Consider the following 17,375-nt stretch of genomic DNA (forward strand, 5'->3'; position numbering starts at 1 on the left):
TTGGTTGCTGCTACAAAACAGGTGCAGAGAGGGCTATATTTGGTATCCAGGGAATTCTCAGGGGGATTCCTGTTTTATGTCCAGAAATAAACTTTGTAGTTTAGGGATGCCTGGTTGGTGTAGTCGGTATGAGCATGCAACTCTTGATCTCAGGGTATATGTAGTTTTAAACATTAAGTTTTTAAGGAATTGTGATATCATTAGGAAAGGTCTTAACATTAACCAGAGATAGACACAATTACTGTTGGGATTTTGCTGCTTCCTTTCAGGGGAGAGGACAAAAGTGCCTTCATTTGTATAAAGGATAGTTCTACTTTATGGGAGGAACCATGAAAGATAGTTAATGTCATTTTATGCGAGTTCAAATGTGTATACTAAATAGCCAAAAGGGTCTTCTGGACCTACTATTTAGCTGATTTCTCTCAACTCAAAATTTGCCCTTTTATGCTCTATGATGCTAGGTGTCAGGTTTTACAAACCTCTTTCCCCAGACTCTGGCTACTGGCTTGTTAGGTTCTGCCTTAGTGGAGGATGGCAGGGTGAAGGATTTGGGTTTTCATCTCTCAGCATTGTTTCTGCAAATGGTAGTCATCGCCAGCAGCTGTGGTCGGCACCTGGCTACTGCAGTTCAAGGTCTTTGGGCATTCCCAGAACCAGGCTCATCATACTCCCTCAGAAACAGTAGCAGCAGGAGTGCGATGGGGATTACCTGCAGAGGTCTGAACAACAGCTCCGTAGGCTCCTTCTCTAAGATGAGGTTCAGATAACTTCACTTTTTGCAACCTTAGCCTTGGGTGTGGTAGCATCTTCTTACAGTATGAGCTGCATCAGTGTTTTTACTTTTTCTCCCTTCCAGTGCCCATGTAACCAGTTCCTTATAGTAGTTTTTTTCTTTTTAAAATATATAATGTGGGGCATCTGGGTGGCTCAGTCCATTAAGCATCTGCCTTCAGCTCAGGTAATGATCTCAGGGTCCTCGGCTCTTTGCTCAGTGGAGTCTGCTTCTCCCTCTCACTCTCCCTTTATGCTCTCTCTCTCTCAAATAAAATCTTAAAAAAGAATAATAAATAAAAAAATATATAGTGTGTATTCCACTTTCCTGATTAGGTCCTGACTGAAAGTATATATTCATATTTGATCAAATGTATTTTTGTGTCTTTAAGGGATGTATTAAATTTTCTTATCTTGGTTTTAAACACATTAATTCTTTTCTATTTTGTTTTTATTTTATTTTTGCATTTTCTATTTTGTTGCTATTACAGAGTATTTGATTTTGTAAATTATTTTTTATTATTGCTATATTGAATTCTTGTACTTGCATACCTAGGAAACATGCATACCTAGGAAACTTAAAAGAATCATATGTCAAGTAAATGTTGTTTATATCTCCTCTCTCCCAATTCTTACACTTCTAGTTTATTTTTCTTAATTATTTTTGGCTGATCCCTCCAGTATATCCTTTCTTGTTCCTGACATGTCCAGTGTTCCCCTGTTAAGTAAGGTGCTAGCTTAGGGGTGAAATAAATAAGTTTTCACCATATCAAGGAAGTGTCCATTGATTTCTGTTTTGTTCTGTTCTGTTCTGTTTTTTTTTTTTTTTAATTTTGTTGTCCCCCTAAGATTGGATGCTTAAGCTTATCAAATACCCAGCATCTGTGGAAAATGATCATGCAACTTTCCTTTTGGATCTGTTAATGGAATGGATTATGTTAATTAGTTGATAACCAATCTAGTCTTTCAACCCTGTTGAATCGTGACTGTGTTCTGTTAGACTCTGTTGCTAATACTTTATGTAGGATTTCTGATCAAAATTTGGAAGTGATATGTGTTTGTGTGTGTATATATAGTTATTTTTATGTGTATATGTATATATACATACACATATATAGTCATTTTACATAATGACTGTATAGCCATTTTATAAAAGTAATTTGGAGGTTTTCCATTTTCCTTTTTTTTCTGGAACAGTTTAAATAGATTGAAACTCTTTATTCCTTACATATCTGATAAAATTCCTTTGTGAAGCATTCTGGGCTCGATTTATTTTTCAGGTAGCTCTGATGACTTTATACTACTCTACAGAGTAGATTTGTTTAGCCCTTGTAAACTCTGTTCTGGGTTCAGATTTGGTGAATTTATTTTCAGAAAAAAATTACCCACTGCATTCAGTTTTCCAAATGTTATTTGCATAGAGTTATACGAAAAAGTCTCTTAGTGATTTTTTTCCAGGGTACAACATGAAGATTTTGTATATGTAAAAATTATGAAATGATCACTGTAGTAAGTGTAGTTAATAGTTAACATTCATCACTATACAGTTACAGATTTTTTTTCCTGTGATAGGAATTTTTAAGATCTACTCTCTTAGTAACTTTCAAATATATAATATGGTATTATTAATTGTAATCATCATGCTGTACATCCATCCCCAGAACTTTTTTTATAACTGGAAGTTTGTACCTTTTGATCATCTTCACCCATTTTACCAACTCTCCACCCCTCCTCCCCTTGAATCACCAGTCTGTTTTCTATTTATGAGTTCAGTTTTTTGTTGTTTGTTGTTTTTAGATTCTACATATGAGATCATACAGTATTTATCTTTCTCTGACTTAAAATATTTCACTTAAAATAACGTTCTCTAGATTTATCCATATTGTTGCAAGTGGCCGCATTTCCCTTTTTTTAATGGCTGAGTAATATTCCTCTCTGTATATCCATTTCTTTATCCGTTCATTCATTGATGGACACTTAGGTTATTTCCATCCCTTGGCTATTCTAAATAATGCTGCAATGAACATGGCTTGGATATCTCTTAGAATTAAGCATTTGTATCCCCTTCAGATAAATACCCAGAAGTGGAATTACTGATAATCATATGTTCCAGTTTTAACATTTTGAGGAAACTCCGTATTGTTTTCCACAGTGACTGTACCAGTTTTCATTTCCACCATCAGTGCACAAGAGTTCCCTTTACTCCCCATCTTTGACAATACTCGATATCTCTTGTCTTTTTGACAACAGACATTTCTGTTAGAGGAGGTGATAGCTCATTGTGGTTTTGATTGACATTTCCCTGGTGATTAGTAATGTTGAGCACCTTTTCATGTACCTGTTGACCATCTCTGTCTTTTTTGGACAAATGTCTATTCAGATCCTCTGTTCATTTTCCAGTTGGATTGTTTTGTTGTTATTGAATTGTATGAGTTCTTTACATATTTTGGGATAGCAACTCCTTATCAGATGTATAATTTGCAAATATTTTCTTCTATGCAGTAGGTTGCCTTTTCATTTTGTTAATTGTTTCCTTTGCTACACGGAAGCTTTTTAGCTTGCTGTAGTCTGTTTTGTTTTTGCTTTTGTTTTGTTTTTGCTTTTGCTGCCTTTGTTTTTGGTTTCAGATCCAAAAAATCACTGCCACTGATGACAAGAGAATTTTATGGTTTTGGGTCTTGAAGTCTTTAATCCATTTTGTGTTAATTTTATGTAAATTTTATGTAAGATATTGGTCCAGTTTTGCTCTATTGCATGTGGCTCTCTAGTTTCCCCAGCACCATTTATTGAAGAGATTGTCTCTTCCCCAGTGTAAATTCTTGTCACTCTTGTCATAAATTAATTGGTCATATATGCGAGGGTTTATTTCTGGACTCTCTAGTTTATTCCATTGTTGTGTCTCTTCTTATGCAAATACCAGATATTTAGATTGCCAAAGCTCTGGGTTTTGTTTTTTAGAGAGAGAGCACAAGCTGGGGGTGAGAATGGCAGAGGGAGAAGGAGAAAGACAATCTTGAGGCTCCATGCCCAGCACAGAGCCAGATGCAGGACTTGATCTAACAACCCTGAGATCATGACCTGAGTGGAAATCAAGTCTGATGCTTAACTGACTAACCCACCCAGATGCCCCAACATCTTTGCAATATAATTTGAAATCAGGGTGTATTATGCCGCCAGCTTTCTTCTTTCTCCAGTTACTCTTCCTCAAGATTGTTGAGAAACTTGTTTCTTCATTATTTCTCCCATTGCAATTTCTTACTATGCATGTTTATGCTTTCTCCCTCTTATTCCATGTTTGTTGGCTAGTAGTTTCTTCATCTTTTCTCATCTTTTCAAAGAACCAGCCATTTTACTTATTTATACAACTTTGTATTTGCCACTCATTAATTCTGATTTTATCTTTATTTCTTTTTTTTCTATTTATGGTTTTCTAACTTTTTGAGTTACATGCTGAAATCAGTTTTTCAGTCTTGATTTTTATTGATAAATTTAAGGCTCTTGATTTTCTTCTGGCATTTGACTTTCTCATAGATTCTGCTGTATAGTGTTTTTTTATAAGAATTCTGCAATTTCATTTTGCATTTCCTATTTGATTCAAGAATTGTTTAATAGTTTTTAAAAAAGGATTGTATTTATTTATTTATTTTTAAGTATTTATATTCTTTGAGAGAATGCAAGCAATAGGGAAGGGCAAAGGTAGAGAGAGAGAAACTCATGCAGACTCTGCTGAGCACAGAGTCTGACGCAAGGCTCGATCTCACAACCCTGAGATCAGACCCTAGTGGAAATCAGGAGTCCAGTGCTGGGGTGCTTGGGTGGCTCAGTGGGTTAAGCCTCTGCCTTTGGCTTAGGTCATGATCTCAGGGTCCTGGGATCGAGCCCCACATCAGGCTCTCTGCTCAGTGGGACGCCTGCTCCCCCCTCCCTCCTGCCTACTTGTCTCTCTGCCTTATTGTCTCTCTGCCTACTTGTGATCTCTCTCTGTCAAATAGGTGAAATCCTAAAAAAAAAAAGAGTCCAGCGCTTACCTGACACTGTAACCACCCAGGCACAACCCAGAACCACCCAGGCACCACAAGAATTGTTTAATAGTTTAAAGTCGGTTAGGGGGAAGCAAGCTCCCTGCTGAGCAGAGAGCCCGATGCTGGGCTTGATCCCAGGACCCTGAGATCATGACCTGAGCTGATGGCAGAGGCTTAACCCACTGAGCCACCCAGGTGCCCCTAAAGTCGGTTAAATAATCTTTTTATTTTTTGATTTTAAAGTATTTTTACTATGTTGCTTTTTAAATAACTTTTTTCTGTATTAACTAGTTTTTGGAATTTATTGTTTTTTTGTGGCTCAATCGATTATCATTTTTTTAAAAGATTTTATTAGAGAGAGAGAGCACAAGTGGGAGCTGGGGGGAAGGGCAAAGGGAGCTGCAGGCTTTCCACTGAGCAGGGAGCATAATGTGGGGCTCAATCTCAGGACCCTGGGATCATGACCTGAACTGAAGGCAGATGCTTAACTGACTGAGCCACCCAAGTGCCCCTATAATGATAATTTTTTATGAATGGGTTTTTGAAAAGCAGATGTATCTTCTGTGAGTACAAAGTTAAATATGTAACTATAAGATCACCATACCCATTTTATTTTTTTGTAGTTTTTATCCTTTTATTTTTTTTTGATCTCTACTTTCAGTGTTCCTGTTTCTCATAAGTTTAGTAGGCCATACTTGACAGAATTTAATGCTGTATTATTTGGTGCATAGATAATCATAACTATTAAAGTTATGTTAGCACATAAAGTGCCCTTCATCTCATTTAGAGCTGTAGGTCTAGAATTCTACCTCAACTTATATTCAGTTGTGTCCTCTAAACCTTTCGCTTACCTGTTTAAACCTTTGCTCATGCTTCTATATTGAACTTTTCTGAATCACTTTGCTTTAGGTATATATTTTAGGATATAGCATAGAATTGGGTGTTGCTTTATGATTCAATCTGAAAATTTTTCTTTTTAAGTAAATTAAGCTTAGTTGCTTCTACTGATACGCAGACATAACTGGTTACAGTTACGTCATACTGTTTTATGGTATGTTTTAAATTTTGAACGACATGGTATATTTTGGTTTTTGCTTTTGTTTTGGTTCTTCTGCCCTTAGAATGGTATATATGGTTTTGTTTTAGTGGTTTGTTTTTATTCATGTATCCTTTTATACAACTTGGTTCCTCTCCTTGCTTTGGTTCCTTCAAAAATGAATCAAACAAGTTCATTGAGTATGTGAGCTTATAGTTTTTTCCTCCTCATCTTTCTCTCTATTACACAATTATATTTAGTCTTATTACCATGTTTCATTGTATTTGAAAGATGGGAGTCTAGTGTAAGACACACCATTGTTTATGGACCATATGAGAAAGAAAGGCTGCCAATTACCTACGACACCCTGTCAACCTCAAGGCACATCTTGATTTTAACAATGCTAAAATGTGAAAAGAGTGGTGCCTGGGTGGCTCAGTGGGTTAAAGCCTCTGCCTTCGGCTCAGGTCATGATCTCAGGGTCCTGGGATCAAGCCCCACATCAGGCTCTCTGCTCCTCGGAGAGCCTGCTTCCTACTCTCTGTCTGCCTGCCTCTCTGCCTACTTGTGATCTCTGTCAAATAAATAAATAAAATTAAAAAAAAAAATGTGAAAAGAAAATGTGTTGAAACAATTGAAACAATTTCTTATTTTATTGTATTGTTAAATATGCTAAAATTAACTCTTACTAATTATTAACTCTAAATGATAATTCTTTAACTTTTAGCTATATATTCAAACCAATCAGTCTATGTTTTCTATTTTGTATCTTCTTTCTCCCTCCCTTTTCCCAAAATTTCTCCAGTCCTCTGGTTAGCTGAAGCTGATGTTCTTGTAGACTCCTTAGGGATACAACAGTATTCTCTGAGTTCTTGCATGTTCAAAACTATTCAAGAGCCTGGGTGGCTCAGTTGTTAAGCGTCTCCCTCAAACTCAGATCATGATCCCAGGGTCCTAGGATCAAGCCATGGGGCTCCCTGCTCAGTGGGAAGCCTGCTTCTCCTTCTCCCACTCCCCCTGCTTGTTCCCTCTCTCACTGTCTCTGTCAAACAAATAAATAAAATCTTAAAAAGAAAAAAACCATTTGAGTCTTTATACTTGCAGCACAAGTCTGCTGGATAATAAATATGCTTGGCTTACATTTTATTTCCTTACATAATTTGTAGGTATTGTTCTGTTGATTTGTGGTAGTGATTGTTTTCATGTTAACCTGGTTTTCTTTTTCTTTTGAGTCCATATTTTACTTGGATGAATATCATGTTCATTCTAGGTGATTTCCCCTGGGTACACAGTATGTTTTTCAATTTACATCATCTTTTATCTCAGAAATGGTTTATTCAATTCCAGTTTTGTTTTTAAAAGAATCTCAAACTTCTGGGAAACTTACAAGAACAGTACAAAGGGGTGCCTGGGTGGCTCGGGTAGGGGGATAAGAACAGTATAAGTACTTTTTTTTCCTTTGAAGTATTTGGAGATGCCAACATGAATGTCACATTGTCCCTGAGCATGTCAGTGTGTATTTGCTGCATACAAAGATGTTCTCCTTCACAGCTTAACAATCAGAATCAGAAAACTGATATTGATAGATTATTATCCTCTAATGCTGAGTCCCCCATTCAAATTTGTCAGTTGTCCCAATGGTGCCCCTTATATAGTAAAAGGATCTAGAGTCCAGGATTACGCATTACATCTATTTGTCTTTTCATCTCATTCAGTCTGGTGTAGTTCCTCAGCTTTACCTTGGCTTTCTTGACACTTTTCTTCTTCTGAAGAACACGGGCCAGTTATTTTGTAGAATGTCCCTCAGTAGTTTAGTTTTGTGTTACATTTTGTTATGTTATGCATCCTTGGTGTGAGTGTTACTGAAGTGATGCTGTGTTCTCTTAGCATCTTACCAGCTGCTGTATGGTTTCAGTTTTTTCTCCTACTGATTAAGGCTTATCTGCCATATTCCTATACCCTGATATAACTCCTTTCTTTTTGTAATTAATATGCATTTTGTGGAGAAATATGGAAAAGGTCCATTTTTCCTCCAGCTTTTATCCATGTATGTGTTTAGGTCAGTATGAACTCATGGAATCCTAGGTTATTCAATGGGTTCTCTGTTATTATTCATTATAGCTCTTAAACATTCCCAGATTTGGCGAGTGGGAGCCCTTGAATACGACCCTTGCATCCTTTTAACATATCTTTATTATTCTTTGAACACTTTTACTCTCTGGCAAGATGTTCCAGATTCATGTTGTATTTTCCAGCCCCAGAATTTAGCTATATCTCCAAGGGGCCCTGCTTCCTTTTTAGGAGAGAATGGTATTTGGAAACGAAGGTTTAGGGAACTAACTCTTATTACTTCTAGACTTCTCAGTGGATAGAGCTATAGACACACACACACACACACACACACACACACACACACACACATCTACAATTCTAATCCAACACCACAAAGTTTATTTTAACCTTCAACCTTTTCTTTTTATAACTTCCTTATCTCACAGTGAGAAACCTCACTCCACTACCATGTAGAGCTGACACTGAACAACACAGGGGCTAGGGTGCTAAACCTTGTGCAGTCAGAAATGTGTGTATAACTTTTGACTCCCTAAAAATGTAACAACTAAAAGCCTACTGTTGATTGAAGCCTTACCAATACCATAAGCAGCCAACTAAAACATATTCTGTATATATATTATATACTGTATTAAAGTAAGCTAGAGAAAAAAGTGTACTGGTAAAATCATAAGGCAGAGAAAATACATTCACAGTAAATACTGCATTGTATTTATTGAAAAAAAAAAAAGATCCTCATATAACTGGACCCACCAAGTTCAAACTGTTGTTCAACAACATGGTTCTTAAACAATGCGGGTTTGAACTACATGGGTCCATGTACACATGGACTTTGTAAACATAAGCTTTTTATTGTTCAAGGGTCAACTGTATAAAACATTAAAAGTGATTCATCACATTAATGATTACAAGAGAAAAATTACAGATCATGTCAATAGAGTATACTCACTGACCCCTATGTGATAATCCCACAGTGACTACAGCTGGAGGACCAGGGTGTAGGCCGAGAGCAACAATAAGAGAGGTAGCATGTAGGGTTGAAATAACTTGTTCTAAACAACAAAACAGCTGGATTCTGGGAGAAATTTTTGGAGGTGGCAACTACTGCTCTAAAGAAAACAAATCATTTCAATTCTTAATCAGAACTTTTTTGTAGGCCTGTTTCTAATAAAGTTATCCTTATGAGAAAGTTAAAATCTTACATTTTCATCAAAGCCTTCTCTTCTGGCTCGCTCAACCAAATCTCCGCCTTTCTCACTAACAATATAAAATAAAAATCACAGGCATATAACAGTGGAAAGGGAAATGCAGCACTAAATACAATCAGCTCTATGGTAAGTGTCTGAATTGCATTTTTGGTCCTTCTGATAATACTAATTATTTGGAAAATGTGGTCATCAGTAAGTTCTAAGTAGAGTGTCATCTCTAGCTATAAAAAATGTTTATATTATGTCCCACTGCCAGAGGCTTGGGTTTTAGAAGCATTTTGACACCAAAATGATTCAGCAGGTATGAAGGTATCCTTAAATATTTTGTGTAAAGCTTTTTTATTTTGATAGCTAAGTGAATGCAGTTAATGCAGACTAAAGTTTTTTCCTACCTTTAGGGGGTCTGTATTCTATCCAGCTTTCTGTTAAAGCTTTTACTGAGTGGCATGGCATGCGTTAATATTAATGTTTAATTAGCTTAGCTTGGAGTCTCATGGCACTCTCAGAATTAGGAGTTACTACTGGATGATGCATCAACAACGTATTTAGAATCAGCACACTGGGTGGTGATTGTTCTGCAATCAGAATCTTACTCTGTGAGTTTCTAATATAATATACAGTTTGAAATGCCAAGTTAAAAATTAAGTCATCTTACTTTTTCTTGTCTTCATCCTCTTCCGGTTTCTTTAGTCTCAGTTTTTCAAGAGCATTGTTGTAACTCTGGGCATAATTAAAAATATTTTAAGATTTGAACAAATACATAATAAATATGTAATTACAAATATGTAATAAATACTGTATTAATTTTGATCAAGAAATAAGAAGTATGGAATGCCTGTCTCTAGGGACTACTCCCCTAAAGAAATATGGAGGCAGTGCTCTGATTATCTTTCTTTCACTTGGTCACCGCTTATATTTTCTGGAAAAAAAATTCTTTGAAAAGTTTTACTAATATTTATTGCATTTAATGATGTTAACACTTTAAGGCATATATCCAGCATCATAATCAAGAGATAAAAGATGAAAAAACACACTTCAGCTCACTGGGGGACATATTAATAGTTTCTTTTTGCAGGTGAGTTCTTGGACAGAGTTTTTAAGCTCCAGTCACCTGGTGGCTCTTAGGACTTTTCCTGTGTGAAGTGATGCGGTTAGAGCCATGTCTGTACAGAGATGAGCAAGATGGGACACATATGACTCTGCTGACAACTCAAATGAGGTAGTTGTTGAGAGGACAGGGAAGATGTCACTCTATCCGGGAGAACAGAGGGTCATCGAGGGAAGGGGGAACATTGCTGGGGGTCAGTGAGTGACATGAGTAGAAGCCCAGAGGGGGAGAGGAACATCAAGTGATGGTGCACAGCTCTGTGGTCAAACACTGGCTGGGACACACCATGCTGTCCATGGGCACATGGAAGACAGACATGCTACATAGTTCAGTGATCGTGAATAAAGACAGGTTGGGACTGTGAGATTTGAGAAGGTCCTTGAGTGTTTGGATAAAGAACTTGGACTTTCTTTGACAGGCCCAGAGAAACTCTGAAGAACTGTGAGCAGAGAAGTAATATCTGGGCTGGGCTGGCACAGGGAAGAGGCCAGAAGAGGTTACCAAACAAACTGGGGAAAAGTACCAAGGGCTCTAACCCAGAGGTGGCGGTTAGAATCAGCACGACCTTGAATTTCAGAAATGTGAACAAAAACCACAGAGATGAACTTGACACACAAGTCTTGGCAACAGAGTGTCAGGGAGTAAAAAATGCAAAGTTTTAAGCCCAGGATGACTGATAAGAGTGTTGCTATTAACAGAAACATGAAAGTGAGCAAGATAAGGCCCAAGGAGTTCTGAGTTAAGATTATTTATAGGAATTTACTAGGATCTAAGTTGAACATTTTTGGAGGGAAGGGATAGTTTTATTATAAAACCCAATGCTGCTTTGCATTTGGTAAACAGCTCAATTGCTATTTGATATATTGAAATCTGAAATAGTTTTGGCCACCTTTTTTAAAGCCAGAAAGAAATCTCACTTCCCTGGCAGTGAAATAATACAAATAAAAGCAAGACTGGACCTAGACAAAACAAAACAAAAAACCCCCACCACTACTTGAGGTTTAAGTGCTATTCAAATGACAAGAGTATAAACTGAACAAGATTTGTCTTAGCATTCAAATTAGGAAAAGAATTAGACATACCTTTTTTATCATTTTACCAAGTTCAAAATCTGGCCTTCTGCCTATTGAATAATCAGCTTTCACTTCAGAATATGTATCATTAATAATTGCCAAGAACATGTTCTGGGGAGAAATAATCACATAATTATTTCAGTAAAATTTTATTTTATATATTTTTAAAGATTTTATTTCTTTATTTGACAGATACAGCGAGAGAGGAAACATAAGCAGGGGAAGCTGCTGGCAGAGGGAGAAGCAGGCTTCCTGCTCAGCAGGGAGCCCGATTTGGGGCTCGATCCCAGGGCCCTGGGAACATGACCTAAGCTGAAGGCAGCCGTTTAACAGCTGAGCCACCGAGGTGCCCCAAAATTTAGTTTAAATGTTAGTGACTGATAAGCGCTGGGATTTGGTTTTTTTTTTTTTTTTTTTTTTTTTTTTTTTTTTTAGAGCGAGCGAGCACAAGCTGAGAAGAGGGACAGAGGCAGAGAGTCAAGCACACCCTGCTGAGCCTGATGTGGGACTCATTCCCAGGCCCAGGACCCCTGGAATCGTGATGTGAGCTGAAGGCAGACGTTTAACCTACTGAGCCACCCAGGAGCCCTAAGTGCTGGGATTTGTAAATTAGATTTAAAATTTAAAAGTAGCCCATATGCTTAGGGGCACCTGGGTGGCTCAGTGGGTTAAAGCCTCTGCCTTTGGCTCAGGTCATGATCTCAGGGTCCTGGGATCAAGCCCCCCATCGGGCTCTCTGCTCAGTGGGGAGCCTGCTTCCTCCTCTCTCTCTCTGCCTGCCTCTCTGCCTACTTGTGATCTGTCGAATAAATAAATAAGAAAATCTTTAAAAAACAACAAAATAAAAAAATAAAAATAAAAGTAGCCCATATGCTCAGTAACAGAGAAATGGCTCTGCAGACTATAACATAGTAGAATGGGAAATGTATAGTGTGGATATAAGCAACTATATTTATGGTAAATGAGAAAAACTATAAAATAATGCATATGAACTGGGTACTAATATATATCTATGAATATATACACATATACATACACACACTAATTGGTCAACATTGCATATCAGAACAGAATAAGTATATTTTCGTAAGAGTGGCTTTTTTTTTTTTTAATTCTATAAAGCTGTTTAAAGTCACAGTTTTACCAGGGCTCTTAGGATTACTATGTCCGGATAATACAAACAATTGTGGAGAGGGTATTCTTACTCTCAGGCCACCTCCACCTTTCACTGAAGCCCAGCTCTGCCACTGTGAGGACTTCTGGCCACCGCATGGGGATAACTGCTATGTACTGACAAAAGGGTTTTCAAGGAGGACAGTAGCAGTGCCTCGACTAGGAAAGCAACTTTTCCTGGTTAGGAAGGCGACATAAATTTGTCCTGAGCACGTGTGAAAATCCTGCGGACTCCTAAAAATCACACAGGTCTGAACTTTTAGCTGTAAGGGTTAGAAGCCATTGTAATATGGGCTGAATATATTCATCCCTGCCAGTATGGAATGTCCTGGCTGGACAGACCTGGGATATTCAAGTTATACTCGGAGAAGCTGTGCACACTCTTGGCACATGTCAGACACCAAGATGGTAACTACTGTGATCACATTCTCTTTTGGACAAACTGAAAACGTTTTAGACCTTGGACTTGGCCTGGATTTCTAGGAACCCACACAATTCCTAATAAATGTAAAAAGCTCTGACAGCTCAGCAGTGATACTATAATTTCTTTTAAATTAATAATTTCATTTTTTATTCTAAAAATTATAAGCAAAAAAGGGAACATATATGGTCATACTTACCAGCAGGACAAAGAACACAAAAAAGATGAAAGTGATGAAGTAAATGGGTCCCAGGATACGATTGGCTTGCTGAATACCAGCAAAATTGAAATCTCCAAGAACAATTCGAAATTGTGCAAATCTTTGATGGGAAGAAAGGAAAACATTATATCCCCTCACACATACATGACAACTGATGAGGGTTACCACTGTGTCTAGGAAAGTATCCAACCAGCTGCATGTGGCATTGGTTCTCTGGCTTTAGTCATGTTACCCCGAGTTCAATAAAACTGGGTGTGGAAAATTTCCCTCAACACCAGACAGGGTACTTAAATAGCTCAACAGTGATTCAGGAAATGATGGACTTCCACTTACTGAATCCTACCAAATCTGACCCTTGAGAAACCTGCTTACTAACAATTTTTGGCAGTGGCCTTCTTAGCCTTTCTTGTGCCCTTCTAGAACTTAGAATACCTGACCTTGTCCAATAAGGATTTTCAACTTGTACCTAGACCCAAGAACTCTAAAATTTCTAATACCAATAATGTGTGTAATCTGTACACCTCTTCTGCTAAAATAAGATGCCAACAATTTATCACTTGCTGAGTCTCAAACAAGTGCTGGTAATGATCCTCAAACATGATCCAGAAGTGGTTTTCTTTTTTTTCTTTTAATTTTTAGAGAGAGCACATTCGAGTGAGCAGGGTGGGGAGGAAGCAGAGAAAGGAGAGAAGCAGACTTCCTGCTGAGTGTGGAGCCCAACTCAGGGCTCAATCTCAGGACTCAGATATCATGACCTGAGCTGAAATCTACAGTTGGGCATTCAACTGACTGAGCCAGCCAAGTGGCCCCTGAGGTTTACTGTATTCTCTTCAATAACTATTGGATTTGATGTAAAATAACATTTAAAATATTACAGATCTTCATCTGATTAATAATTAGGTGGAAAATTAAGAAATTAAGGCTTTGAATGAGCATAGTAGTAGTAAAGGCAGAATCAGGATTACTTAACATGATATCTTATTTTCTCATCATTAATTTGCAATGGCATTGTCAGACACATCAGGGATATGTTATAAATTATGTTGATGATTTCTTTATTTTTTTTAAGTTGAGAATGTTTAATTTTATCTTTACTCATACATTCAACAATTTAAAAAGTATTTGGATCTTTCTTTACAAGTTAATATGTTTTCTTAGGAATAATTATCTTTTTACCTATAACACAAATACTGAGCAGTCTGTAGGATTTTTCATAAATGGTGATAAACATTGTTAAGGGCTATTGCTTGGGTTCTGTATTATACCACTCAATTAAATTTCAGCATTACTTTTAATTAATAGATACAACCATCCCAGAAATATCTGTGATATCAGATTTAACCTGAATTCCAAAGGAGGTCACTGGGTCAGTAGGTTATTAGCTTAGAAAAAGATTTATTATAGTTTTCATTTTTAAAACCCAGGTTCTGGAATTAAAAATTTTAAATTAATAATTTAAACATTAATAATAATTAGATGAAGTTTTTTTTCTTTAAATTATGTGAACAGTGCATAGGAAAATAATTTCTGTTACTTTTGTTTTGCAACAGTAGCATGTTACTTTATTACTCATATTTTGTGTTCTGGAATGGATAACATCTATTTTATGTACCTTACGGATAGCCAGGGCTCTAATATTGGACAATTAAAAGAAAAAGGCAACACTCCAGTTTTACTGGCTATAATAATAACACATGTTCATGGGAGAAATTTTAGGAAGTATTAAAGAAAAAGTTTTAAAAATTCATAAGCTAATTTAGTAATTAATTAGGAACAACCACAGTTGATACTTTTGGCTTATTTGGATTTATGTTTGATATATTTTCATGCCATTGTTACTGCTACTAGGTGCTTAAAATGAGTTATTTTAAGGGTAAGCCTTAAAAATTCCACAGTACGTAGACACTTGGCATGCTTGGTTAGTCAGTCAAAAGGAAGAATTCTTCTTGTTCCTGGTTGCTTTTGCCCAACATGTAAAGGGAACATACAGCTGTAAACAATAAAGGAAGAAAATGTATTCAAAGAAATGGGCTCCTTTGAGTCCTAGGACTCAAGAGTTACCTGGAATTTCATCTTGGGTACCTAAGACATGATTAGATGATACTTAAAGTATTTATTTAGCCTTTTTTTTTTTTTTTAAGATTTATTTATTTAGGAATGCTTAGGTGGCTCAGCCAGTCAAGTGTCTGTCTTTGGCTCCAGTCAATATCTCAGGATCCTGGGATGCAGTCCCACATTGGGCTCCCTGTTCAGCAGGGAGGCTGCTTCTCTGCCTCTCTCTCCTCTCTCAAATAAATCTTCTATTATAAACAAATCTTTTATTTATTTGAGAGAGGGACAGAGGGAGAGGGAGAGTCTTTAACAAATTCTGAGCTGGGCGTGGAGCCCGACACTGATCTCATGACCTAGATCATGACCTGAGCTGAAACCAGGAGTTGGTCACTTAACCAACAGAGCCACCCAGGCACCCCATTTATTCAGCTTTTAATATTGGCTTATAATGTTCTTCTATACAAGATACAAAATGAAAAGCTGAAATGGAAGGAGACCAAAGTCTCTCAACAAATATTTTTTCCCTATGGTATAGTAGAATGAGAGGTTCTCTTTTAGTTTTGACCAAATTTGATCTATAATCCTTGAGCTGTATTTACAGGAGAAAACACAAGTTAAAGGCACCATTTCTCCTCTCCAGAAATTAGCTTGTTAACTAAAGCTTCCATTCAGCCCTTCTCTATTAGGAAACCGTCCAGATACCTCTGCTGTGTAAGGAATGTGAATAAGAAAACCCTAACCAATTTGCTGAGTGGTTATAATCACATAGGAATGGAAACTTCAAACACAATGTAACTTCATTTTTCCCCTAATTGAAGTTTCCTTGCCTGATGTGTGCAGAGATTATCAGACAAGCCCTCCTGTCCTCTCTCCCCATGTAAGTCCTGGACTTTGCCTTCTATCTCCTCCCAGAGAAGTGGCCAAAAACACATTTCCTTGACTATTTCTCTAGAGCATCAAAAATCCCTTCATGGTGGAGGGTTTGGGGAGGGTATGGGGGTAAGAAGCATTTGGAATATGTTTCCCCACCTAGACAGCAATGACATAGGCAGAATTTGTCTGATGTAACTGTTTTGGAATTCTAGAGTCTATTTAAGGCTTGCAACTGCCTGGGGAAGGCTTAGACAACTTTGGTCAATTCCAGGTTTTAGTTTGGAAAAGCTACCTATCTGCCACCCCCCAGCCCATGGCAGGGAGCCATGCAAGTATTTCTGGAGCAGCTTGCATGCAACTTGTGGGAGCAAGGGTGGGCAATCAGGATATGTTCTCCAAGCATTAGGGGTCTGTGTTCTGATTGCTGATTGCTCCTTCTTTTTTTTTTTTTTTTCCCAAAGATTTTATTTATTTATTTGACAGAGAGAGATCACAAGTAGACAGAGAGGCAGGCAGAGAGAGAGGGAAGCAGGCTCCCCGCTGAGCAGAGAGCCCAACTCAGGACTCGATCCCAGGACCCTGAGATCATGACCTGAGCCGAAGGCAGCGGCTTAACCCACTGAGCCAGCCAGGTGCCCCCTGATTGCTCCTTCTGATCACAAGAATGCAGAAAGTTGTTCCCCTGTCTGTTGCAAGTCCCTCTCCCTCTTGCTGAATTAATGTCTTTGGGATTAAAGGCTCGTGCCCTTCCCACTTCCTTCATTTTTCTCTTTTTCCCCTTTTGGGTGCCAGACATTAAAGACCTCAAAAGTAACGCATATACAGAGGAAGTTAGACTGTCACCTGCATCCCCAAGGAAGGTGCAATCTCAGAAAAGACCCAAGAAGACCTTTACACTTCAGGCTGATCCTGCATGAAGACAGTATACAATAATAAAAATAAACAAACAAAAAAACAAAAACAGGAAACTCTGGTGAAGGGCAAGAATGTCATTTCCAGCATTATCACATTCTACATTCAAATGTCCAGTTTTCAATAACAAGAAAGAACAATATACAAAGAAGTAGGAAACGATGATCCTATCGAAGAAAAAAAAATAAACCAACAGAAACATCCCTGAGAAAAACCAGATGGCAAACGTACTAAAAACTTTAAACAACCATCTTAGAGATTTTCAAAGAACTAAACATAAAAGACATGGAGAAAGTCAAGAAAATTATTTATGAAAAAAAAAAAAAGGAAAATGACTTATGAACAAAATGGAAATATCTATAAAGAGATAGAGAACCTCAAAAGAAACCAAGAAGGAATTGTAGAGCTGAAAAATATAGTAACTGAAATGAAATGT

At 37.4% G+C, this 17,375-nt stretch overlaps 1 protein-coding gene across 6 annotated transcripts in view; it reads right to left on the bottom strand.

Annotated features, from left to right (window-relative positions):
• PKD2L2 (polycystin 2 like 2, transient receptor potential cation channel) overlaps window positions 1-17,375 on the bottom strand; it is a 42,177-nt gene that overhangs the window by 5,534 nt on the left and 19,268 nt on the right. For all 6 annotated transcript variants that reach the window (XM_082725536.1, XM_082725538.1, XM_082725537.1 and 3 more), the window contains 4 exons: window positions 13,082-13,202; window positions 11,298-11,399; window positions 9,763-9,827; window positions 9,102-9,156 (listed from right to left, as the gene is read on the bottom strand). In XM_082725536.1, coding sequence (XP_082581662.1) covers window positions 9,102-9,156; window positions 9,763-9,827; window positions 11,298-11,399; window positions 13,082-13,202 — 343 coding nt within the window. The remainder of the gene's footprint in view (window positions 1-9,101; window positions 9,157-9,762; window positions 9,828-11,297; window positions 11,400-13,081; window positions 13,203-17,375) is intronic.

Source organism: Mustela nivalis (genome assembly GCF_964662115.1).
Source record: "Mustela nivalis genome assembly, chromosome: 3".
Classification (NCBI taxonomy): Eukaryota; Metazoa; Chordata; class Mammalia; order Carnivora; family Mustelidae; genus Mustela; species Mustela nivalis.